Genomic DNA, 24,080 nt, shown 5'->3' on the forward strand with positions numbered 1-24,080 from the left:
ATCACTTACACACATTTACAGCTTTGCAGAGAAAGAAAAAGCACAAGAACCCCCCCTGTCCATGCTGGATGAACAGCCATAACTGCGACATCCGTCCCAGAACAAAACCTTTTCAATACTCCCAGCCCGGCAGCTGCCTTGTCTTGATGTGTCACTTCATCATTTAGCGTATTCGGATGCAATTTAAATATTCTATGAATAACAACAACAAAAAAAGCAACATCCATTATGGCCCAAAACAGTGACTGCTGAGCTGATTTCAGAGTACACAAACGGATGGTCACAATACTTGGAGTGGTTTGGATGCAATAAAGTGGAGGAAAAAGTATCCAATTGTCATACTTGAGTAAAAGTAAAGATACTTTCATAGAAAATGACTCAGGTAAAAGTCACCCAGTAAAATTCTACTTCAATAAAATATTTGGTTTTAAATAACTTAAGTATCAAAAGTAAATGCAATAGCTAAAATATATTAACTATTAAAAGTAAAAATAATTTCAAATTCCTTATATTAAGTAAACCAGACGGAAAACTTTTTCTTTACGGATAGCCAGGGGCAAAACTCAGTGCATGTGTTTAGTGAGTCTACCAGATCAGAGGCAGGATGACCGTTCTCTGTTTAGTGAGTCCTCCAGATCAGAGGCAGTAGGGATGACCAGGGATGCTCTCTTGATAAGTGTGTGAATTTTCCTGTCCTGCTAAGCATTCAAAATGTAATAAGTACTTTTAGGTGTCAGGGGAAATGTATGGAGTAATAAATACATTATTTATTTAGGAATGTAGTGAAGTAAGTTGTCAAAAATATAAATAGTAAATTAAAGATACCCATAACTACTTAAGTAGTACTTTAAAGTATTTTTACTTAAGTACTTTACACCACTGGGTATATACTTAGTTACTGTAGCTAGCCTCATTCACGGCAATAATTCAGCAAACAAGAAAGTTTGATTTTAGTAGGCAAGGGTTTGTATGCACAAAACTTAAACAATGGATGGCTCAACCAGGTTATAGTGTTTTATTAAACCACTTGGGTATATGTTAGCAGTACAGTATTACAAAGGAATAGTAGTGTTTTATTAAACCACCTTGGTATATGTTAGCAGTACAGTATTACAAAGGAATAGTAGTGTTTTATTAAACCACCTTGGTATATGTTAGCAGTACAGTATTACAAAGGAATAGTAGTGTTTTATTAAACCACCTGGGTATATGTTAGCAGTACAGTATTACAAAGGAATAGTAGTGTTTTATTAAACCACCTTGGTATATGTTAGCAGTACAGTATTACAAAGGAATAGTAGTGTTTTATTAAACCACCTTGGTATATGTTAGCAGTACAGTATTACAAAGGAATAGTAGTGTTTTATTAAACCACCTGGGTATATGTTAGCAGTACAGTATTACAAAGGAATAGTAGTGTTTTATTAAACCACCTTGGTATATGTTAGCAGTACAGTATTACAAAGGAATAGTAGTGTTTTATTAAACCACCTGGGTATATGTTAGCAGTACAGTATTACAAAGGAATAGTAGTGTTTTACTATTAAAGGAATAGTAGTGTTTTCTTCAACCACCTTGGTATATGTTAGCAGTACAGTATTACAAAGGAATAGTACCTGTTTTCTTCAACCACCTTGGTATATGTTAGCAGTGGTATTGAAAAGGAGACTGGGAAAAACATTTAGATTCATTTAGGATATAAAAAGTGGTTTCCTGAGTTAAACCAAAAGAGCAGCTTGTGATGGTGTTCCGTCTTATCCCAGATACTACGCTGATTAGCAGATCTGATTGAATAGGGCCCTATATCTATGTTACACCATGCATTATCAACACAAATAGGACTTGGTAGTGGTTGTCCCTAGTGAGATATTCATTCTGCTCCACAAAAAGAAACTAGTGTTGTTTTACATGAACATTGTTGTGATGATCCCAATAAAGTACTTCACTAAATCCCAAGATACTTATAGGAGATGACCCTATCAATTTGCTGGAATTTTATAGTTAAAATCTGCAAGTGACTCCATCTGTTTACTTTCAGGGAAGAGAAAACCATACATTTTGTTTTCCTTGCATTAAGTTTCAATTGGAAAAGCTGCCTTTGAATAACATCAAAAGCCTGTAAGTCTGTACTGTAAGTCCTGAAAAGCCTTCTGAATATTAGATACGCATAAATGAATAATTGTGTCATCAGCATACAGATCTTTTTTTTAAGTACTATACTGTGTTTTTACATGAACATCATTGAGATGATCACAGTAAAGTACTATACTGTGTTTTTACATGAACATCATTGAGATGATCACAGTAAAGTACTATACTGTGTTTTTCTAAAGTACTATACTGTGTTTTTATAAAGTACTATACTGTGTTTTTATAAAGTACTATACTAAATCTTCAGATTACTGCATTACCACGATGATGTTCTGGACTGAGAATAAAAATACTTGATTATATTCTGTTAAATCATATTATACATAGCACACAATGGAGAGAAATAATCATATGTGCAACGTTAAATACGTAGAAATAAAATAGAATGAAGTGCTAAATGAAGACTATATGAAAGAAAACAGGCAGCTAAGAGGAAGAGGAAGCGATTTCAGAAAATGCACGACTTCTGGAAAGAAAAACGGCCCTAACAATAAAGTAAACCCCAAGATGTCCTTCATTACAAAATCAATTCATTCATTACCCTGTACCATTAAGAGCAGCGTCTTTGACTTCAGTCCGGAGTTCTCTCTTGACGATGAGATGGTCACTCTCTTTCTCGTCTGGAACTCCACTGATGATCTGAGACAGAGGTTTACAACCAAAATGAATCAACAAGTACCTCTTACATGACACCCACCATATCAACCTCAAATGAATGGGAATCACTATCCACAGGGCAGGGCTGAGCAGCGTAGGACCTGAGCCTCTAGGTTTGCCTTCGTGCATACCTTTTTATTTGGGTACACATCTGTGAAAAACAACATACCCCCCCCTAAAATGTATTAACAACCCTGCTGATGAATAAATTTAAAAAATGAAGAGCTTCTATCCCAATAGCTCTGTTATCCCAGGTCTAGAGCAGGCCTACCAATCATATATATTTCCTGTTTGTAGTAATCAGATGTAGGGCTGGGCCATATATCATACGGATGGACCCGCATACAGGTATGGGTTTTTACAATACCGTCTATAACGACTTCTTGATACAATATTACATAAATAAGTTCTACTAATTGGACTACTTCACTGTCAGTTTTGGTTGAGTATAAACCAATCAGAAGAGAGAAAGCCCATTAAAACCATGTAGAATTGATTTGGAGCCATCCTAGGGTCCTGCACTACTCATCAGGGGTTGGAACAGATCGTTTCATTCTGAAGAGAACCGTTATTTTTAAAATTCCGTTCCACTGTTCCAATCGGCAAAATAAAGTTCTGAACCGGTTCGAACACCCAAAAAAGTACCGGTGTATATTGTTCCATTCTGTTCCTTTTTTTATTAACCTGTGAAAAATCGACAGTTGTTTACATTTAGTTAATTAACTGACTTCACCAATCAGTGTGGATAGAGCAGGCAAGCTAGTTGTTTACATGCATGATGGACAGACAAGTGTAGCCTATGGCGCAAGATGCAACTATAGAAAAATGCCCGTAACCTAAAAGAACGTTATTAGCTGGTTCCCATGCTTTTAAAATAACGGTTCTGTTCCGGAATACTATGGATCACTTTCATTCCCGGTTCCGTTTCTGTTCCTTGAAAAATGTCATTATTTTCCGGTGTTCTGTTCCCTGAACCGGTTCTAACCCCTGCTACTCATAAAACATATTTTAAACTAGTATTATTCAGAAACATTAAATACAGCTATACCATCAACAATAAGACAAATATTGTGATATACTTTGGCCATATTGCCCAGGCCTAATCAGACGGACGTGCAGCTGGCTGTGGGTTCTCACCGGGTGGGAGGAGAAGGAGATCAGGGAGGAGATCTCTGGTCTGTACAGCTTCCACTTGGACTTCATGGGTCTAACGCTCATGGACGACCCCCTTTCCGTCTCACCAATCCCATTATCTTTTTAGCTGCAGAGAGAAAGAGGGACGTAAGGGCTTTTAAAAAGCTGAGCAGCATAGGCCAATAAAAAGTTAAAGCCAGAGCAAGCCATTACTGTAGGCCAGAAAAAAACTAGCCTGGGTGCCAGTCTGTTTCCGCACTCTTGTCAACTCCTTATGGAATTGAAATTCTTGACAAGGACAATGGAGTAGGAAAAAGAACAAACAGATCTGGGACCAGGCTACAGAAAACTGCCCTGATGGCAGCATCCATGGACTAGCTGTGGAATGAGAGAGACCAGGCAGCATCCATGGACTAGCTGTGGAATGAGAGAGACCAGGCAGCATCCATGGACTAACTGTGGACTGAGAGACCGGACAGCATCCATGGACTAGTTCTGGAATGAGAGAGACCAGGCAGCATCCATGGACTAGTTCTGGACTGAGAGAGACCAGGCAGCATCCATGGACTAACTGTGGACTGAGAGACCGGACAGCATCCATGGACTAGTTCTGGACTGAGAGAGACCAGGCAGCATCCATGGACTAACTGTGGACTGAGAGACCGGACAGCATCCATGGACTAGTTCTGGACTGAGAGAGACCAGGCAGCATCCATGGACTAACTGTGAACTGAGAGACCGGACAGCATCCATGGACTAGTTCTGGACCGAGAGGGATTGTGGCAGGTTATATTGAACTTGACCATTAAGGTGCGTTTTGTTCCACTGAAGATGTTACTTTGACCCCAGTGTGGTTTCAGTTTCTGGCTCTTTGGTCTGATGATGATGATGCTGATCATATAGTCTGTGCTCAGTGCTCTATACTCCGCAGTGCTGTTCTGTGTGGGATAGACGGTCATGCTGTCAGTGCAGAGTTGCACCAAGCCATTCCGTGCTACTGTTAGTGTCAACTCTTACCCTTGCTACCGAAGACTCCGCAAGCTGGACTGGGAGTCCTGGGGCCTTATGGATCCCGGGTCTTTACTGCCCTGGCCGGAGACGGCTATAGATGGAGGAGAAACCATGTCATAACTTTTGATTTATTTAACTAGGAAAGTCAGTTAAGAACTAATTCTTATTTACAATGACGGCCTACCCCGGCCAAACCAATCACAGCCGGTTGTGATACAGCCTGGATTCGAACCAGGGTGTCTGTAGTGACGCCTCTAGCACTGAGATGCAGTGCCTTAGACCGCTGAACCACTCAGGAGACCCAAAGTAAACCAATAAGTAATATAAAGACTAAAGGTGAGATGCTATACTTTATTATCCCCGAGGGGAAATCTGACAGAGCTTCCACATAAACACATAGAATCGACACATAGAAACACATTGACACAACGTACATTGTTAACGCTGTCATCATAATGTACACTGATGTACATAATGTACACATAATGTCCCCACCCACACAAACTGCCATTAGTTCATGCCAGGCAAGGCTGTGACGAGGTGACACATCCACATGATGATGCCCTACAGGCCAGGCTCCAGTCCATTATCATCAGCCTCTGTGTCTCCCCTACTGTTTAACAGTTTTATTGACAGGGGGACAAAGTCATGTTTGTATCTGTTCAAACATAAAAGCTGCGTGTCTCACCACCTCTTGATGCACAGCCAGTTTAGGAGCCAGTCTGGTTCTGGGGTTTCTATGGTTCTCCTTGTGCACCGCATCCTGAGAAACACCAGCGCAGAGATGAGAGTTACGAAACCGGGGAGAGAGGAGACCAGGGAAAGAGAGATGAGACTTAGGAGACCAGGGAGAGAGAGACGAGACTTAGGAGACCAGGGAGAGAGAGACGAGACTTAGGAGACCAGGGAGAGAGAGACGAGACTTAGGAGACCAGGGAGAGAGAGACGAGACTTAGGAGACCAGGGAGAGAGAGACGAGACTTAGGAGACCAGGGAGAGAGAGACGAGACTTAGGAGACCAGGGAGAGAGAGACGAGACTTAGGAGACCAGGGAGAGAGAGACGAGACTTAGGAGACCAGGGAGAGAGAGACGAGACTTAGGAGACCAGGGAGAGAGAGATGAGACTTAGGAGACCAGGGAGAGAGGAGACCAGGGAGAGAGAGATGAGACTTAAGAGACCAGGGAGAGAGGAGACCAGGGAGAGAGAGATGAGACTTAGGAGACCAGGGAGAGAGGAGACCAGGGAGAGAGGAAACCAGGGAGAGAGGAAACCAGGGAGAGAGGAAACCAGGGAGAGAGGAGACCAGGGAGAGAGGAGACCAGGGAGAGAGAGATGAGACTTAGGAGACCAGGGAGAGAGAGATGAGACTTAGGAGACCGGGGAGAGAGGAGACCAGGGAGAGAGAGATGAGACTTAGGAGACCAGGGAGAGAGAGACGAGACTTAGGAGACCAGGGAGAGAGAGACGAGACTTAGGAGACCAGGGAGAGAGAGATGAGACTTAGGAGACCAGGGAGAGAGGAGACCAGGGAGAGAGAGATGAGACTTAGGAGACCAGGGAGAGAGAGATGAGACTTAGGAGACCAGGGAGAGAGGAGACCAGGGAGAGAGGAGACCAGGGAGAGAGAGATGAGACTTAGGAGACCAGGGAGAGAGGAGACCAGGGAGAGAGAGATGAGACTTAGGAGACCAGGGAGAGAGGAGACCAGGGAGAGAGGAAACCAGGGAGAGAGGAAACCAGGGAGAGAGGAGACCAGGGAGAGAGAGATGAGACTTAGGAGACGAGGGAGAGAGAGATGAGACTTAGGAGACCGGGGAGAGATGAGACTTAGGAGACCGGGGAGAGAGAGAGAGGAGACCGGGGAGAGAGAGAGGAGAGTTAGGAGACCGGGGAGAGAGAGAGAGGAGACCGGGGAGAGAGAGAGAGAGGAGACCGGGGAGAGAGAGAGAGGAGACCGTTGGAGAGAGAGAGAGAGAGGAGACCGGGGAGAGAGGGAGAGATGAGACCGGGGAGAGGAGAGATGAGACCGGGGAGAGGAGAGATGAGACTTAGGAGACCAGGGAGAGAGAGAGGAGACCAGGGAGAGAGAGAGGAGACCAGGGAGAGAGAGAGGAGACCAGGGAGAGAGAGGAGACCAGGGAGAGAGAGAGGAGACCAGGGAGAGAGAGAGGAGACCAGGGAGAGAGAGAGGAGACCAGGGAGAGAGAGAGGAGACCAGGGAGAGAGAGAGGAGACCAGGGAGAGAGAGAGGAGACCAGGGAGAGAGAGAGGAGACCAGGGAGAGAGGAGATCAGGGAGAGAGGAGACCAGGGAGAGAAATTAAAACTCCATGGTGAGGATTTAGTTTTATGAATGGATAGACATTGAGAGATCAATTTACATTTTAAGAGTCCCATGTAATTTCAGGTTGAATAAATCAGTAGGTTTCCAAAATGATTGATGTGGATTAACAATGTATGTTTCACAGCTCCAGTGTAGGCCATCCCTGACACATCTAGTTTGAAATGTTCAGCTCACGGCAAAAGAAACCCTCATCTAAATGTGTACTCCAAAATAAAAGCATCTTCAATAACTTATTGGTAACATCTGTCCAACTCTGCATTTTGCTTTTAAATAGGATGCTGTATTAATCATTAAACATGTTTCAAACTTCTGGACTTTGTGTTTCTGTATTTTATATGTTATATTTAAGCAATAAGGCACGTTTTTATGCTGCTCTTACGCACGACGCAATGCGGAGTGCCTGGATACAGCCCTTAGCCATGGTATATTGGCCATATACCACAAACCCCTGAGATGCCGTATTGCTATTATAAACTGGTTACCAACGTAATTAGAGCAGTAAAAATAAATGTTTTGTCATACGTGTGGTATACGGTCTGATATACCACAGCTGTTAGCCAATCAGCATTCAGGGTTGGTACCACCCAGTTTATAATCTTCAATAATCAATGGGTATATATTATTTATAGAAATGACCGCTGAACAGCAGGAAATAGCCAACGCTGAAACAACCCGGCATTTTAAATCACACCCATTCCATATCGTCTCAGAGGACATCCATAGCTTTGCCATTACGCCAACCGAGGTATTACCGACCAAAGCAATAGAACACTTGAGAGGGATGGCGATGGATGGGGTAACAGGCATGAAGAGGGGAGCGGTACCTGAGATGGGAGTTCATGCGTTGCTCTCCTTTTAGCTGGACTGCGCCATCCGCTCTTCTTAAAAAAAGAAAGAGGTTTGTTATAAAGTTAGCAAGAATAACCTGAGTCGAATACAGCGAGGGCTCTGTGTCAACCATGTACCAGGTAACTAACCAACCACAAAGACACCTAGAAGATTTGACATTGATATTATATTGACACGTGAATTACATCAGGACTAAAAGGCTACAAGGGCGTGTCATAATGTGAAGATAAATACTTCAAGAACACATTTAAGTTTAGATGATTCAACTTCTGGTGCTTCAAATCCATTTATCTTTAATACTAAAACCATTGCCCTGTTTATGTGTTTGTTGTGAACCTTATATAAAATAATTAACCGTCTAAAAGATTTAATGGCTGTTTTTTTTACACCTGGATCACTGAAGGCAGAGAGAAAGCTGATAATACCCACATAATGAATTAAATAAAACGTTTATTACTAAATAGAAATCATTGTGAAAAATATTTTAAATTGAACTCGACTTTCCCTTGTCGTCATCTCTCAACATATCTTTCTTCATATCTCGTGTTCAACAAAATGCTTGGCATTTTATTCCCGGCAGTGGGGAGTCAGAGACACAGACCTCAGGGAAAGAGTTGTTTTTGTGTCCCATCAGATAACAGAATGGCTGAGTAACACTAAAGATAGGACTAGGAACATCAGAGCTCCCAAAGACTCCCCCGCTGTGTTGTGTGGGCTTTAAATCAAATCAAAGTTTATTTGTCATGTGCGCTGAATACAACAGATGTAGGTAGACCTTACAGTGAAATGCTTACTTACAGGCTCTAACCAATAGTGCGAAAAAAAGGTATGTGTGTGTGTGTGTGTGTGTGTGTGTAGGTAAGTAAAGAAATAAAACAACAGTAAAAAGACATTTGAAAATAACAGTAGCAAGGCTATATACAGACACCGGTTAGTCAGGCTTATTGAGGTAGTATGTACATGTAGATATGGTTAAAGTGACTATGCATATATGATGAACAGAGAGTAGCAGTAGTGTAAAAGAGGGGTTGGCGGGTGGTAGCTAGTTACCATGTTGTTAACTAGGGGCAGCAGGTAGCCTAGTGGTTAGAGCGTTGGGCCAGTAACCGAAAGGTTGTTAGTTCAAATCCCCGAGCTGACAAGGTACAAATCTGTCGTTCTGCCCCTGAACAAGGCAGTTAACCCACTGTTCCTAGGACGTCATTGTAAATAAGAATTTGTTCTTAACTGACTTGCCTAATTTGATTAAATAAAGGTTAAAATATCTATATATTTTTTTAAGTACAGGCCATGTTTAAAGGCAGTGGACCAACCCCCTCTCTGCCATCAGTGTGCGTCTCTCTCTCACACAGACACACACCTTTCCCAAGTCCTCGGGTGAACCTCAATAGTATTTCCTTGTTTCCTCATCTCAAAGCACATTGGACCAAAAGATCTGGGTCGCCCCCAGACCCCTACAGACAGACAGGGGTACACAGTATGACAGTGAGGGTGAGTTAACCTAGAGGAGCGTCTAGTCAGTTGGGTTAACCTACAGGAGCGTCTAGTCAGTTGGGTTAACCTACAGGAGCGTCTAGTCAGTTGGGTTAACCTACAGGAGCGTCTAGTCAGTTGGGTTAACCTACAGGAGCGTCTAGTCAGTTGGGTTAACCTACAGGAGCGAGTAGTCGTGCTGTTCTTCGCTCCGCGGGTAATATTAAATTTCCTTACATTCCTTACATTACATCAGAACGATTTGATTAGTGTAATGTTAGCTAGTTAGCTACATAGTTGTCTTTGCATCAAGGATAAAGGTGTAGCTAAAGGTGTAGGTGTAGCTTTGAGAAACTAACTTTGAGAACCTAACAAGGTTAGCTAGCCAGCTGTATTCGTTCGTTTGCGCCGTTTTCCAAACGGTGTCAACATCACAACACCACAGCCACTGCTAGCTAGCCAACTTTACCAACTAGCGGCACTGTAGAAACTAAATACATTACAACGGAACGATTTGATTAGTGTAACGTTAGCTAGCTACATAGTTGTCTTTGTATCAAAGATAAAGGTAAACGCAGCCACTGCTAGCTAGCCAACTCTACCAGCTTGCAGTACTGAATCATTTTTAGTCAATAAGATTTTTGCAACGTAAGCTTTCGAGTTGTGTAGTCCACTTGTGTAGCTAGCAGGACTGACTTTGTGTTAGCTAGCCAACGTTTAATTACTTCTGCGTTATGAAAGGAACTAGACACGGACGATCCATTGGTAGTTTGTTGTAACCAAGTATTGGTGCTAACCGTGTGTTTTTGGATGCTAGCATGCTAATTAGCTACGGCGTCATAGGACACGGTGCACTGGGTGGGTTTCACGGAAGAATACTGTACCAAGTTATCTAGCTGAATAAACTAAGTTTGAGCCTATTCCTGGAAACATTGAACCACTGTAGTTTACATCAATTATAATTTCTAAGTGGAAGTTGGAATAGTTATATTTGAGTGTTTCAGCGAATGGTTAGTGAGGGAGGCCCTGCTCTCTCGCTTCCCCAGTTGTTTAGTTAATTTTCTTTCCAATCTCCTTTGCATTAGCGTAGCCTCTCCTGTAGCCTGTCAACTATATGTCTGTCTATCCCTGTTCTCTCCTCTCTGCACAGGCCACACAAACGCTTCACACCGCATGGCCGCTGCCACTCTAACCTGGTGGTCCCAGCGCACACGACCCACCTGGAGTTCCAGGTCTCCGGCAGCCTCTGGAACTGTTGGTCTGCGGCCAACAAGGCAGAGTTCATCTCAGCCTATGCTACCCTCCAGTCCCTAGACTTCCTGGCGCTGACGGAAACATGGATTACAACTGAAAACACTGCTACTCCTACTGCTCTCTCCTCGTCTGACCACGTGTTCTCGCATACCCCGAGAGCATCTGGTGAGCGGGGTGGCGGGACTGGAATCCTCATCTCTCCCAAGTGGACATTCTCTCTTTCTCCCCTGACCCATCTGTCTATCTCCTCCTTTGAATTCCATGCTGTCACAATCACTAGCCCATTCAAGCTTAACATCCTTATCATTTATCGCCCTCCAGGTTCCCTTGGAGAGTTCATCAATGAGCTTGACGCCTTGATAAGTTCCTTTCCTGAGGATGGCTCACCCCTCACAATTCTGGGTAACTTTAACCTCCCTACGTCTACTTTTGACTAATTTGTCTCTGCCTCCTTCTTTCCACTCCTCTCCTCTTTTGGTCTCACCCTCTCACCGTCCCCCCCTACTCACAAGGCAGGCAATACGCTTGACCTCATCTTTACTAGATGCTGTTCTTCTACCAATCTCACTGCAACTCCCCTCCAAGTCTCCGACCACTACCTTGTATCCTTTTCCCTCTCGCTCTCTTCCAACACTACTCACTCTGCCCCTACTCAGATGGTATTGCGCCGTCGCAACCTTCGCTCTCTCTCTCTCCTGCTACTCTCTCCTCTTCCATCCTATCATCTCTTCCCTCTGCTCAATCCTTCTCCAACCAATCTCCTGATTCTGCCTCTTCAACCCTCCTCTCCTCCTTTGACTCTCTATGTCCCCTATCCTCCCGGCCGGCTCGGTCCTCCCCTCCTGCTCCGTGGCTTGACGACTCATTGCGAGCTCACAGAACAGGGCTCCGGGCAGCAGAGCGGAAATGGAGGAAAACTAGCCTCCCTGCGGACCTGGCATCTTTTCACTCCCTCCTCTCCACATTTTCTTCCTCTGTTTCTGCTGCTAAAGCCACTTTCTACCACTCTAAATTCCAAGCATCTGCCTCTAACCCTATGAAGTAGCCATATCTTGGAAAACCAAAGTTCCAAAAACTGGGCCTAATATTGTGTATAAGAGGTCATAAAATAAGTTTTGTGGTGATTCCTATGTTGTTGATGTGAATAATATCTGTTGGTCCGTGGTGTGTAAGGACGAGCAACTAGCCGCTGCACTTGACACATTTATGAAATTGCTTAGCCCAGTTACTAATAAGCGCGCACCCATTAAGAAAACATCTGTAAAAACTGTTAAATCCCTGTGGATTGATGAGGAATTTAAAAATTATATGGTTGAGAGGTATGAGGCAAAAGGAATGGCAAATAGGTCTGGCTGTACAACCGATTGGCAAACATATTGCAAATTGAGAAATCATGTGACTAAATTGAATAAAAAGAACTGATAATGCCACTCCTATTTGCCATATCTTCAATTAAAGCCTATTTCAAAAACTAAAAGCACTGTATTTGGGACAAATCATTCACTAAACCCTAAACTAAATCTTGTAACAAATAATGTGGAAATTGAGCAAGTTGAGGAGACTAAACTGCTTGGAGTGACCCTGGACTGTAAACTGTCATGGTCAAAACATATTGATACAACAGTAACTAGGATGGGGAGAAGTCTGTCCATAATAAAGTGCTGCTCTACATTCTTAACAACACTATCAACAAGGCAGGTTCTACAGGCCCTAGTTTTGTCACACCTGGACTCATGTTCAGTCATGTGGTCAGGTGCCACAAAGAGGGACTTAGGAACACTGCAATTGGTTCAGAACAGGGCAGAACGGCTGGCCCTTGGATGTACACAGAGAGCTAATACTAATAATATGCATGTCAATCTGTCCTGGCTCAAAGTGGAGGAGAGATGGACATCATCACTACTTGTATTTATGAGAGGTGTTGACATGCTGAATGCACCTAGGTGTCTGTTTAAACTACTAGCACACAGCTCAGACACCCATACATACCCCACAAGACATGCCACCAGAGGTCTCTTCACAGTCCCCAACAGACTATGGAAGGTGCACAGTACTACATACAGTCATGACTACATGGAACTCTATTCCACACCAAGTAACAGATGAAAGCAGTAAAATTAGATTTAAAAAACTGATAAAATACACCTTATGGAACAGCGGGGACTGTGATGCGACACAAACATAGACACGTATACAAACACAAGATAACATATGCACTATACACACATGTACACATGAATATGGTGTTATAGATATGTAGTAGGAGACTGAGGGCACAGACTTAATATATTGTGAAATCTGTTATAAATGTATTGTAATGTTTTTAAAATGTAGAACTGCCTTAATTTTGTTGGACCCCCGGATGGGGATCCATAATAAATACAAATACAAATGCATTTTATCAGGTCTTTTTGCTTTGGCGGTCCTTGTTTTTTTAATTACATTTTTCACACACAAAAAACATGAATGCAACTGTTTATGTCAAATTGTTGTGTGTTCTACTTGTAGCCTTGCTTGTCCTGAAAATAAAATGTTAAAACACTTAATATAAGGGCTGGACATGGAGATAAACGGCAGATAAATTAAAAGCCCATTTCTGCTGGGGTTTTAGGACTGGGCCAGTTGTATAGTTCCAAAGGAAAATAGTCTGACAGTCCCAACTGACTAAACAGTCCATCATGTGTGCTTGAACTGACCTCTGCTGGCTGAGAGGAGGCATGGCAGCGGAGACTGGCTATCTGTTCATCCTTGTCTGCGATGCTGGAGAGGAGTTTGGTTAGCTGGACCTCCAGAGCTGTCACCAGGGAGTCCCTCTCTCTCTTTCCTCCACTTCACTAGGTCCTGCTCCTTCTCAGTGAGCTGGGCCACCAGACCTTCCTACAGGGTAACAGACAGTGGTTTCTTAGTAGGTTTTAACCCTATCTCAGTGAGCTGGGCCACCAGACCTTCCTACAGGGTAACAGACAGTGGTTTCTTAGTAGGGTTTAACCCTATCTCAGTGAGCTGGGCCACCAGACCTTCCTACAGGGTAACAGACAGTGGTTTCTTAGTAGGTTTTAACCCTATCTCAGTGAGCTGGGCCACCAGACCTTCCTACAGGGTCACAGACAGTGGTTTCTTAGTAGGGTTTAACCCTATCTCAGTGAGCTGGGCCACCAGACCTTCCTACAGGGTAACAGACAGTGGTTTCTTAGTAGGTTTTAACCCTATCTCAGTGAGCTGGGCCACCAGACCTTCCTACAGGGTAACAGACAGTGGTTTCTTAGGCAGGCAGCCCAATTCTGACCTTTTTAACCAATTATTGGCAAAAGGTCTGATCTGTGTAAATGCAGCCTTTGTCTGTAGAGGGTATTGCAGCTGTATTCTAAGGAAAACCTCTCCTAGGGGATCCCCAGACGTTTCACAATGTTGTTGAACTAGCTCACCTGATTCCCCTAGTAAAAGGGCTTGATGATTAGTTGAATCAGGTTTGATAACTGTGGAATTAGTTCATACATGGAACGGCTGGGGGTCCCCGTGGTGAAGTTGCTTTACCACTTGTGTTTGCTGTTTGGCGTGACGCTTGCGGCCGTCTGCAAACTTCCTCATCTCCTGGTTCCTCTTATCCTCGGCCAGCCGGATCAGAACAGTCTTCTCTTCAAGCCACTTCCTCCTGTCAGCTTGATGTTTCTCAGTACACAGCTAGAAACACACATGATTACTTATACTTGGAAGTACACTTACAGTGGGGCAAAAAAGTATTTAGTAAGCCACCAATTGTGCAAGTTCTCCCACTTAAAAAGACGAGAGAGGCCTGTAAATCTTCATCATAGTTACACGTCAACTATGACAGACAAAATGAGAAGAAAATGATTACAGGACAGAGAAGAGAGCAGCCTGACTCCATGATTACAGGACAGAGAAGAGAGCAGCCTAACTCCATGATTACAGGACAGAGAAGAGAGCAGCCTAACTCCATGATTACAGAACAGAGAGAAGAGCAGTCAGTCTAACAGCATATGGTAATGGACTACCTTGTGTAACTGTCAGCACTATGGTCGTGTCCCAATACCCTTGTTTGTGTTCTAAACAGTAGCCATTTTGGATTTGTTAAAAAAAAATACAATTTTTATAGAATGATATTTAGAAAATCAAGTACTGCTTTAAATTCCAAGATGTCAAACTCATTTCAGCTTTTCATCTTGTAGAATTCTCTGCATGCTATTAAAGGAGATAATAGTAAGACCCACGCGTGTCTGTCAACAGCTGATAATCACATCGGGGGGGACGGGCTGTAGCAAAACGAACGAAAGGCGGGAAACAACGCTTTCGATGACACATTCTCAGCGTAAGTGAGTCTAGTATGATATTACACATTCTCAGTATGGGGGAGTCTAGTATTAGATGACACATTCTCAGTATGGGGGAGTCTAGTATTAGATGACACATTCTCAGTATGGGGGGAGTCTAGTATTAGATGACACATTCTCAGTATGGGGGGAGTCTAGTATTAGATGACACATTCTCAGTATGGGGGGAGTCTAGTATTAGATGACACATTCTCAGTATGGGGGAGTCTAGTATGATATTACACATTCTCAGTATGGGGGAGTCTAGTATTAGATGACACATTCTCAGTATGGGGGAGTCTAGTATTAGATGACATTCTCAGTATGGGGGGAGTCTAGTATTAGATGACACATTCTCAGTATGGGGGGAGTCTAGTATTAGATGACACATTCTCAGTATGGGGGAGTCTAGTATTAGATGACACATTCTCAGTATGGGGGGAGTCTAGTATTAGATGACACATTCTCAGTATGGGGGAGTCTAGTATTAGATGACACATTCTCAGTGTAAGTGAGTCTAGTATGATATTACACATTCTCAGTATGGGGGAGTCTAGTATTAGATGACACATTCTCAGTATGGGGGAGTCTAGTATTAGATGACACATTCTCAGCGTAAGTGAGTCTAGTATGATATTACACATTCTCAGTATGGGGGAGTCTAGTATTAGATGACACATTCTCAGTATGGGGGGAGTCTAGTATTAGATGACACATTCTCAGTATGGGGGGAGTCTAGTATTCGATGACACATTCTAAGTATGGGGGAGTCTAGTATTAGATGACACATTCTCAGTATGGGGGAGTCTAGTATTAGATGACACATTCTCAGTATGGGGGAGTCTAGTATTAGATGACACATTCTCAGTATGGGGGAGTCTAGTATTAGATGACACATTCTCAGTATGGGGGAGTCTAGTATTAGATGACACATTCTCAGTATGGGGGAGTCTAGTATTAGATGACACATTCTCAGTATGTTTGAGTATTGTATTAGATTACACATTCTCAGTATAGCTGAGTCTAGTATTAAATTACACATTCTCAGTATGGGTGTCTAGTATGTTGATATTTGTTGCTTACTGCATACATTTGAACTAAACAGTGTGTTCCAAAGAGTATGTAGGACAATATGTAATTTTACTAAAGTAGTAGGCAAGAACACAGCCTATGTATGGCACACAGAAATACAGAGCAGAATAGTATGGATCCATAGGCTTATGTACCTTTACAGACGTTCGGACAGAGCTTGAGGTTCTCGTCAGCAGACTGTTCCTGGAAAGAGAAAGAGCTGGATCAAGCTCCGCTCAACAACAAGGACACATTTAAAGTAAAACAACCAAGAGTGGGAGTAAAACAACATACCGTTTTCAGTTGCTGTATGGTCCTGTCTTTATTAGCCAAGTCTGCCTGCTGCCGTTTCTTCACTTTCTCCAAATCCTGCAGTTTTAGTTTAAGAGATTTCTCCTCTTCTCGCATGGAAATGATCTTGGGTAGGAAAACAAAAAGGGGAGATACGTTACTAATAGTGATTCCTACGTTATTATAGTGATTCATATAGTATTATAGTGATTCATATATTATTATAGTGATTCGTACGTTATCAATAGTGATTAATACATTATTATAGTGATTCAATCGTTTTTAATAGAGATTCAGACATTTTTAATAGTGATTCAGGCGTTATCAATGGTGATTGATACGTTATGAATAGTGATTGATACGTTATCAATGGTGATTGATACGTTATGAATAGTGATTCATACGTTATTAATAGTGATTCATATGTTCGTGATTCATATATTATTGTGATTCATATGTTATTAATAGTGATTTGTGCGTTATCAATAGTGATTGACACGTTATGAATAGTGATTCATGTTATTATTGTGATTCATACGTTATTAGTGATTCATGTTTTTAAAAGTGGTTCATACATTATCAATAGTGATTCATACGTTATTAATAGTGATTCATATGTTATTATAGTGATTCATATAGTATTATAGTGATTCGTACGTTATCAATAGTGATTCGTACGTTATCAATAGTGATTCATACATTATTATAGTGATTCATACATTATAGTGATTCAATCGTTTTAATAGTGATTCAGACGTTATCAATGGTGATTGATACGTTATGAATAGTGATTCATACGTTATGGACAGTGATTTATACGTTATGGACAGTGATTTATACGTTATGGATAGTGATTCATACGTTATTAATAGTGATTCATACGATAGTGATCCATAAGTTATTAGTGATTCATATATTATTCTGATTTATATGTTATTAATAGTGATTTGTGCGTTATGAATAGTGATCGATACGTTATGAATAGTGATTGATACATTATCAATAGTGATTCATATGTTGTCAATAGTGATTCATACATTATGAATAGTGATTCATACGTTATGAATAGTGATTCATGCGTTATTATAGTGATTCATACATTATTAATAGTGATTTGTGCGTTATTAGTGGTTCATACGCTATGAATAGTGATTCATATTATAGCGAATCATACGTTATTAGTGATTCATACTTTATTAATAGTGATTCATATGTTTTAAAAAGTGGTTCATATATTAATCGGATTCGTACGTTATTAATTGCGATTCATATATTGTGATTCATATATTATTCGGATTCATACGTTATTAATAGTGATTCATATATGATTCCTACGTTATCAATAGTGATTCATACATTTTTAAAAGTGGTTCATACATTATTAATAGTGATTGATGTTATTAGGGATTGTAATTATGAACCTACTATGATAGTATCTGTTGCATAAATAAATATTAAAACAGCTTTGATCTCCATTTGAACTTGCTGTATCTGTTTTTTTTAGTCGAACAGCTTCTCTTTGAGATCAGAAGTGTCATCGTCTTTCCTCTCAAGGTCCAAGCTCAAACTCTTCACTTTGTCGGAGTCAAGTTTAGCCGTCTCCTTCAATCTGTGGTCATGAACACAAGACATGAACTCAAACAGCACTACATTCGAGAGGTTTACCAGTAAGTTGGAGCAGGGGAAAGGAAGAAACATGTAGGCCAATCCCAAAATCGTCCCCTGTGCACTACGCACTTGTGGAGATCTGAGAGGACAAGCGCAATCAATCTTGTAATAGCTACACCTTGCTCCCTGATAGGCTAGGCAGAAGTTTCACCATATTGCTTATGCCAATCAAATCCTCTCAGATTTCCACACGTGCATAGGGCGTAGGTTATGATTTGGGATTGGCACGTAGGCCTCCCCAGTAGCCAGAGTGAAAGGTACCAGCCAGCCCACTAACCTGGTGATGACCTGCTCTCTCCTCTCCAGCTCAGCATTCTTCTGAGTGATGGCCTCTTCAGCCACAGCCAGCAACTCCCTCCTCCTCTCCACCTCCCTCTTACGAGCCTCCTGCACCGTAGCGGTCTCATCCTCCCGCATCTCCTGCGCCTCCCTCAGCCTTCTCGGCAGGCCTGACACCTGCACCTCTTTCTCAAACAGTGTCTTCTCCAACTCTGCTACTCTCTTCGTTTGGGACATGAGCTCGTCGTTATACAACTGGGACACGGTTACAGCCGACTCCCTCTCCGTTTGGTGGGTGTACTGCTTCTCCTCCAGTGCAGCCATCTTTCTCTTCAAGGTCACGACCTCAGCTACAGAGTTCTCGCTGTCGAGGTGGGCCATGGCTTTAGCCTTCATTTCTGCCCTGAGCTGCTCCAAGTTCAATTTCTGTGGGGCCAGATTCTCTTTTAGCACCTCCAGCTGCTGTTCTGAGATCTGCTGTTGGGCCGGTTTCTCTCCCAGCTTATTTTTCTGCAGGGGCCTTTTCTCACTCTCCTCTAGGGCCTTTGGGAATTCTCTTTTCTGTTCCGTCAGCTTGTCTCGGAGAAGCCCACTGTCCTTTTGTACCTCCACCAGCTCCCTGTGCAATCTGTCCATCTCCTCCACTCCTCTCCCCAGGAACCCTAACAAAGACATGGACACTTGTTGAATTATCTTAAAAGGTTTGCAAAGCTTCTGAGGTTTGGTGGGATGTTATTTTAGGTTGACTTGATGCTTAAGTGTCAAACCAAATTTATTAAGCATTAGCCAGTGGAATGAGACTAGGACCGTTGGTTTGTTAAATATCAAAACAACTGGACACATTGCAATTTTGGTCAGCAAACAATGTGAAAAATCAGTCCATTAATAAACCACGTCAATATAGTGAAGACCATTTCCCAGTACATAAAGTGGTCTCTCTACCAATGAGACAATAATTCATACCAATGCTATACAATGTTTGGAAAAGATCTGAGCACAGCATAGCAACAAAAAAAAAAACTTTATTAATAATCAAAATCACATGGAATACAACCCCTTAAAAAACATCAAGCCAGAAATGGGGAACACAAACATGGATACATAAAAAAAATATGATGAAAAGTACTCCAGTCTGAGACTTTGGGCAGCATTAGCTCGAGTGCAGGCATTCACCTCTTTAAGCGGATGTCTTTGCGACCTTTGGCTGTGTTCTCTCTCCCCCCTGCTCTCACCCCAACAAACAGTGGGAGGGGCTTCCCGGCAGTGCTCGGAGCCTAGCCCGTACCCTTCTTGCTGGGGGGCTGGTCCTCCAGGTTGGCCTGGAGGTCCACCAGCCGTTTGCGGCTCTCTGCGCGAGTGCTGGGCCTCTCCCCTCTGGAGCAAGTGCAGCTGCTCTTCAGTTGCAGGATCTCATCCTTGATGCCGTCAAATGTAGTCATCTGTCAAGGAAAAACCCAACCAATGTTAAAGATGTCAAGCATGGCCTACTCAACCAGGAATAAAAATATATATACAAAAAATCACAAAAAAAAAAATCACATTCTGAATATGAGCATTTATAATGTGACATAAGGATGGGAATTTGGAACCTGTCAAGTATAATTTTAGATGTAAAGGAGAAATACTAAATATGAAACAGGCTGATGTCCATTAGCTAGTCAGAACTAAGCACCACTTAACAATCTACATACATCTTTGATCGTGGCTTGGACCTGTTGGTCTACAGTGTGCTGAAGCCTGGTGATCATCTCATCCTTCTCATGACACGTCTCCAGGAGGTGGGAGAATTTCAGCTCCTGAGACTAAGAGAAAACAGAGAAAAAAAGAAAAAAAAAAAAAGTCTGTCAGAACTACTCTGTTAACCGTGAACTAAAACCTAGCGGAATTTGGTTTTATGTAGAACAGACAAACCAAAACAATAAGTCCCATTGCTGGAAAAGAACAAAAACGATTGCACAATACCTTCCTAGCCTCTTCAAGCTGTTTGTTCGATTGCTGCGCTTGTCTGCAATAATGCTCTAGTTCTGAAATTTAACGGAAGACAACAACAACTCAACCGAAGGGAAACCTAGTGAGTTCCATCACAGCCACTGTTATGGGATAGTCAAACCGATCTGGAGTAGTCATTGATGGATAGTGAAAACAGGTGATTAACAGGTTATTGCTGAAAGAGATACGCCTACAGTGTACAGTCATGGCCAAACGTTGAGAATGACACAAATATTATATTTTCACAAAGTCTGCTGCCTCAGTTTGTATGATGGCAATTTGCATATACTCCAGAATGTTATGAAGAGTGATCAGATGAATTGCAATTAAAAAAAATAAAAAAAATAAAAAAAATAAAAATCGCAAAGTCCCTCATTGCCATGCAAATGAACTGAATCCCCCCCAAAACATTTCCACTGCATTTCAGCCCTGCCACAAAAGGACCAGCTGACATGTCAGTGATTCTCTCGTTAACACAGGTGTGAGTGTTGACGAGGACAAGGCTGGAGATCACTCTGTCATGCTGATTGAGTTTGAATAACAGACCGAACGCTTCAAAAGGAGGGTGGTGCTAGGAATCACCGTTTTTCCTCTGTCAACCATGGTTACCTGCAAGGAAACATGTGCAGTCATCATTGCTTTGCACAAAAAGGGAAGGATATTGCTGCCAGTAAGATAGCACCTAAAGCAGCCATTTATCGAATCATCAAGAACTTCAAGGAGAGCGGTTCAATTGTTGTGAAGGCTTCAGGGCGTCCAAGAAAGTCCAGCAAGCACCAGGACTGTCTCCTAAAGTTGATTCAGCTGCGGGATCAGGGCACCACCAGTACAGAGCTTGCTCAGGAATGGCAGCAGGCAGGTGAGAGTGCATTTGTACGCACAGTGAGGCGAAGACTTTTGGAGGATGGCCTGGTGTCAAGAAGGGCAGCAAAGAAGCCACTTCTCTCCAGGAAAAACATCAGGGACACACTGATATTCTGAAAAAGGTACAGGGATTGGACTGCTGAGGACTGGGGTAAAACAATTTTCTCTGATGAATCCCCTTTCCGATTGTTTGGGGCATCCGGAAAAAAGCTTGTCCGGAGAAGACAAGGTGAGCGCTACCATCAGTCCTGTGTCACGCCAACAGTAAAGCATCCTGAGACCATTCATGTGTGGGGTTGCTTCTCAGCCAAGGGAGTGGGCTCACTCACAATTTTGCCTAAGAACACAGCCATGAATAAAGAATGGTACTAACACATCCTCCGAGGGCAACTTCTCCCAACCATCCAGGAACAGTTTGGTGACGAACAATGCCTTTTCCAGCATGATGGAGCACCTTGCCATAAGGCAAAAGTGATAACTAAGTGGCTCTGGGAGCAAAACATCGATATTTTGGGTCCATGGCCAGGAAACTACCCAGACCTTAATCCCATTGAGAACTTGTGGTCAATCCTCAAGAGGCAGGAGGACAAACAAAAACCCACCAATTCTGACAAACTCCAAGCATTGATTATGCAAGAATGGGCTGCCATCAGTCAGGATGTGGCCCAGAAGGTAATTGACAGCATGCCAGGGCGGATTGCAGAGGTCTTGAAAAAGAAGGGTCAACACTGCAAATATTGACTCTTCGCATCAACTTCATGTAATTGTCACTAAATGCCTTTGACACTTATGAAATGCTTGTAAATTATACTTCAGTATTCCATAGTAATATCTGACAAAAATATCTAAAAGACACTGAAGCAGCAAACTTTGTGGAAATTAATTTTTGTGTCATTCTCAAAACTTGTGGCCATGACTGTATGTGAAAGCGATATGAAACACTGGTGTAGCCTAATCCTGTTCCTGGGGAACCCAAAGCGGTGTCACATTTTAGTTATTGCCTTAGCATTACACACCAGATTCAAATAATCAACTCCTCAAGCCGTTGCTTATGCTGCGTTCATAACCATGTGGGAAAGTGGTAATTATCTGAACTCGTTGAAAGCCGATTGGCTAAAATGGCCAACAAGCTGCGTCAACCATCAACTCAAAGTACAGCTATCATGTTTGTAAAAAAAGTACATTTTTAAAAAATAATGTATTTTTACAAATGTTTTGTTGTTGCATTTAAAATGCTTTTACCGAGGTAATTTTCGTTGTAGGTGATGTCAGAGGTCAGCATGTGTGAGAAGACAGAGCTCAGGGATTAATCATTGTTTCCCACTAGGTCTTACCAGTTGGAGGGCCGGTCAAGTGGATTTTTACCCCCAGTTGTATGTGATAAATACCACCTTCCCACTTGGTTATGAACACAGCATTATTGTAAATAGGTATAGTGCTTGGGCAAAAAATGTAATGTGCACCCTTTGGATCCTGACAACCACGATGAAGAAACACTGGGATATAAAAAAAATGTAAATAAGGCAACTGGTTGTCAGTTAGCTACCATTGGTTTTGACAGTGAGCTGCTCCTGGGCTTGGCTCAGCAGCTCCGAGAGATCATCCACTCTCTTCTCCAGATTGGAGATAGTTTTACTACTGAGTTGGGTGACCACCAGATATGTCTTGACCTCCTCAGCCGCCTTCTTTATGCCTGCCAGGTCACTGCACATGGAGTCAAACATCCCTCCCAATGACGAGCTGTCCTCCTACAGCAGAGAAGACATACGAGTCATTTTGGAGACGCTATTATCCAGAGACACTTACAATTAGTGCATTAATCTTAAGATAGCTACGTGAGACAAGCACATAGCGCTCTCATAGTAAATACATTATTCCTCAATAAAGTAGCCATCAGCAAAGACAGCACTAGTAAGCAAAGACAGCACTAGTAAGAAAAGACGAGCTAGGTTTTTTTTGTCAGCGCAGTTTGAACACCAAGGTAAAGGAAGAGAGACATGGCTACATCATGAAGGTTGACACTTCATGTCCAACATATCTAGACAGGATGAATTACTGTGGCTCGCTCTACTCTGTCCAACTCCTCTTGACTGGTGTTAATGTTCACTAGATTTCTCAGGATCTCTAGACGCTTCTCCTCAACATTCTTCTCCTCTTTAGCCAGACGCTCCTTGTAAGACACAGAGAGATATACATTTATTTTACCTTTATTTAACTAGGCAAGTCAGTTAAAAACAAATTATTATTTACAATGACGGCCTAGGAACAGTGGATTAACTGCCTTGTTCGAGGGCAGAACAACAGATTTTTACCTTGTCAGCTCGGGGATTCGATCTTGCAACCTTTGGGTTACTAGTCCAACGCTCTAACCACTAGGCTACCTGCCACCCCAAATATTTTAGCTAGCTTGTTCAGTTATATATCAAAAGACATAGAAAAACATTTACCTTTAAAAGCTCCCCTACTACGTAAAGTGTTTTGAGTACCTCAGTTGGTAGAAAAGCACTATATAAAACAAATCCATGTATTTTTTAATAAGCAACCAAAAACAACAAATAAATGACTGAAACAAGGCACAGAAGAGCTCACTTGTAATCGGTCTGCATTTCAGAGAAGAACTCTGAGAACTCATTGGTGACCTCGTTACGGATCCGGGATTACAAAGCAACGTTTTCGGACCTCTCTTTCTGGAGCTGTTCCCAGAGCTCCGTCAACT

The 24,080-nt window shown here is 42.3% G+C and overlaps 1 protein-coding gene and 1 long non-coding RNA gene across 8 annotated transcripts; both read right to left on the reverse strand.

The window, feature by feature from the left end:
- Positions 1-1,000: 1,000 nt before the first annotated feature.
- On the reverse strand, positions 1,001-2,567 carry LOC115166168 (uncharacterized). Its single transcript, XR_003870283.1, has 2 exons — positions 1,575-2,567; positions 1,001-1,491 (listed from the first exon to the last, which is right to left on the reverse strand). It is a non-coding gene; the product is annotated as an uncharacterized LOC115166168 (long non-coding RNA).
- A 2,411-nt stretch (positions 2,568-4,978) lies between these two features.
- Positions 4,979-24,060, reverse strand: LOC115166167 (kinesin-like protein KIF20B). Of its 7 annotated transcripts, none has more exons than XM_029719921.1 (15): positions 23,954-24,060; positions 23,421-23,535; positions 22,911-23,112; positions 20,474-20,535; positions 20,203-20,313; positions 19,797-19,950; positions 18,510-19,173; positions 18,051-18,173; positions 16,568-16,690; positions 16,429-16,477; positions 14,409-14,555; positions 13,571-13,751; positions 8,123-8,179; positions 5,642-5,716; positions 4,979-5,044 (listed from the first exon to the last, which is right to left on the reverse strand). In XM_029719921.1, exons 1-8 carry the CDS (start codon positions 23,968-23,970, stop codon positions 18,065-18,067), a joined length of 1,434 nt encoding a protein of 477 aa, XP_029575781.1. In that variant the 5' UTR covers positions 23,971-24,060; the 3' UTR covers positions 4,979-5,044; positions 5,642-5,716; positions 8,123-8,179; positions 13,571-13,751; positions 14,409-14,555; positions 16,429-16,477; positions 16,568-16,690; positions 18,051-18,064. The 7 variants fall into 7 exon arrangements, with proteins under 7 accessions (XP_029575781.1, XP_029575778.1, XP_029575779.1 ...); XM_029719918.1 differs by having other exon boundaries at positions 17,990-18,173; XM_029719919.1 differs by having other exon boundaries at positions 8,123-8,176; positions 16,568-18,173.
- Between the last annotated feature and the right edge of the window lie 20 nt (positions 24,061-24,080).

This window comes from Salmo trutta, chromosome 28 (genome assembly GCF_901001165.1).
Source record: "Salmo trutta chromosome 28, fSalTru1.1, whole genome shotgun sequence".
Lineage (NCBI taxonomy): Eukaryota > Metazoa > Chordata > Actinopteri > Salmoniformes > Salmonidae > Salmo > Salmo trutta.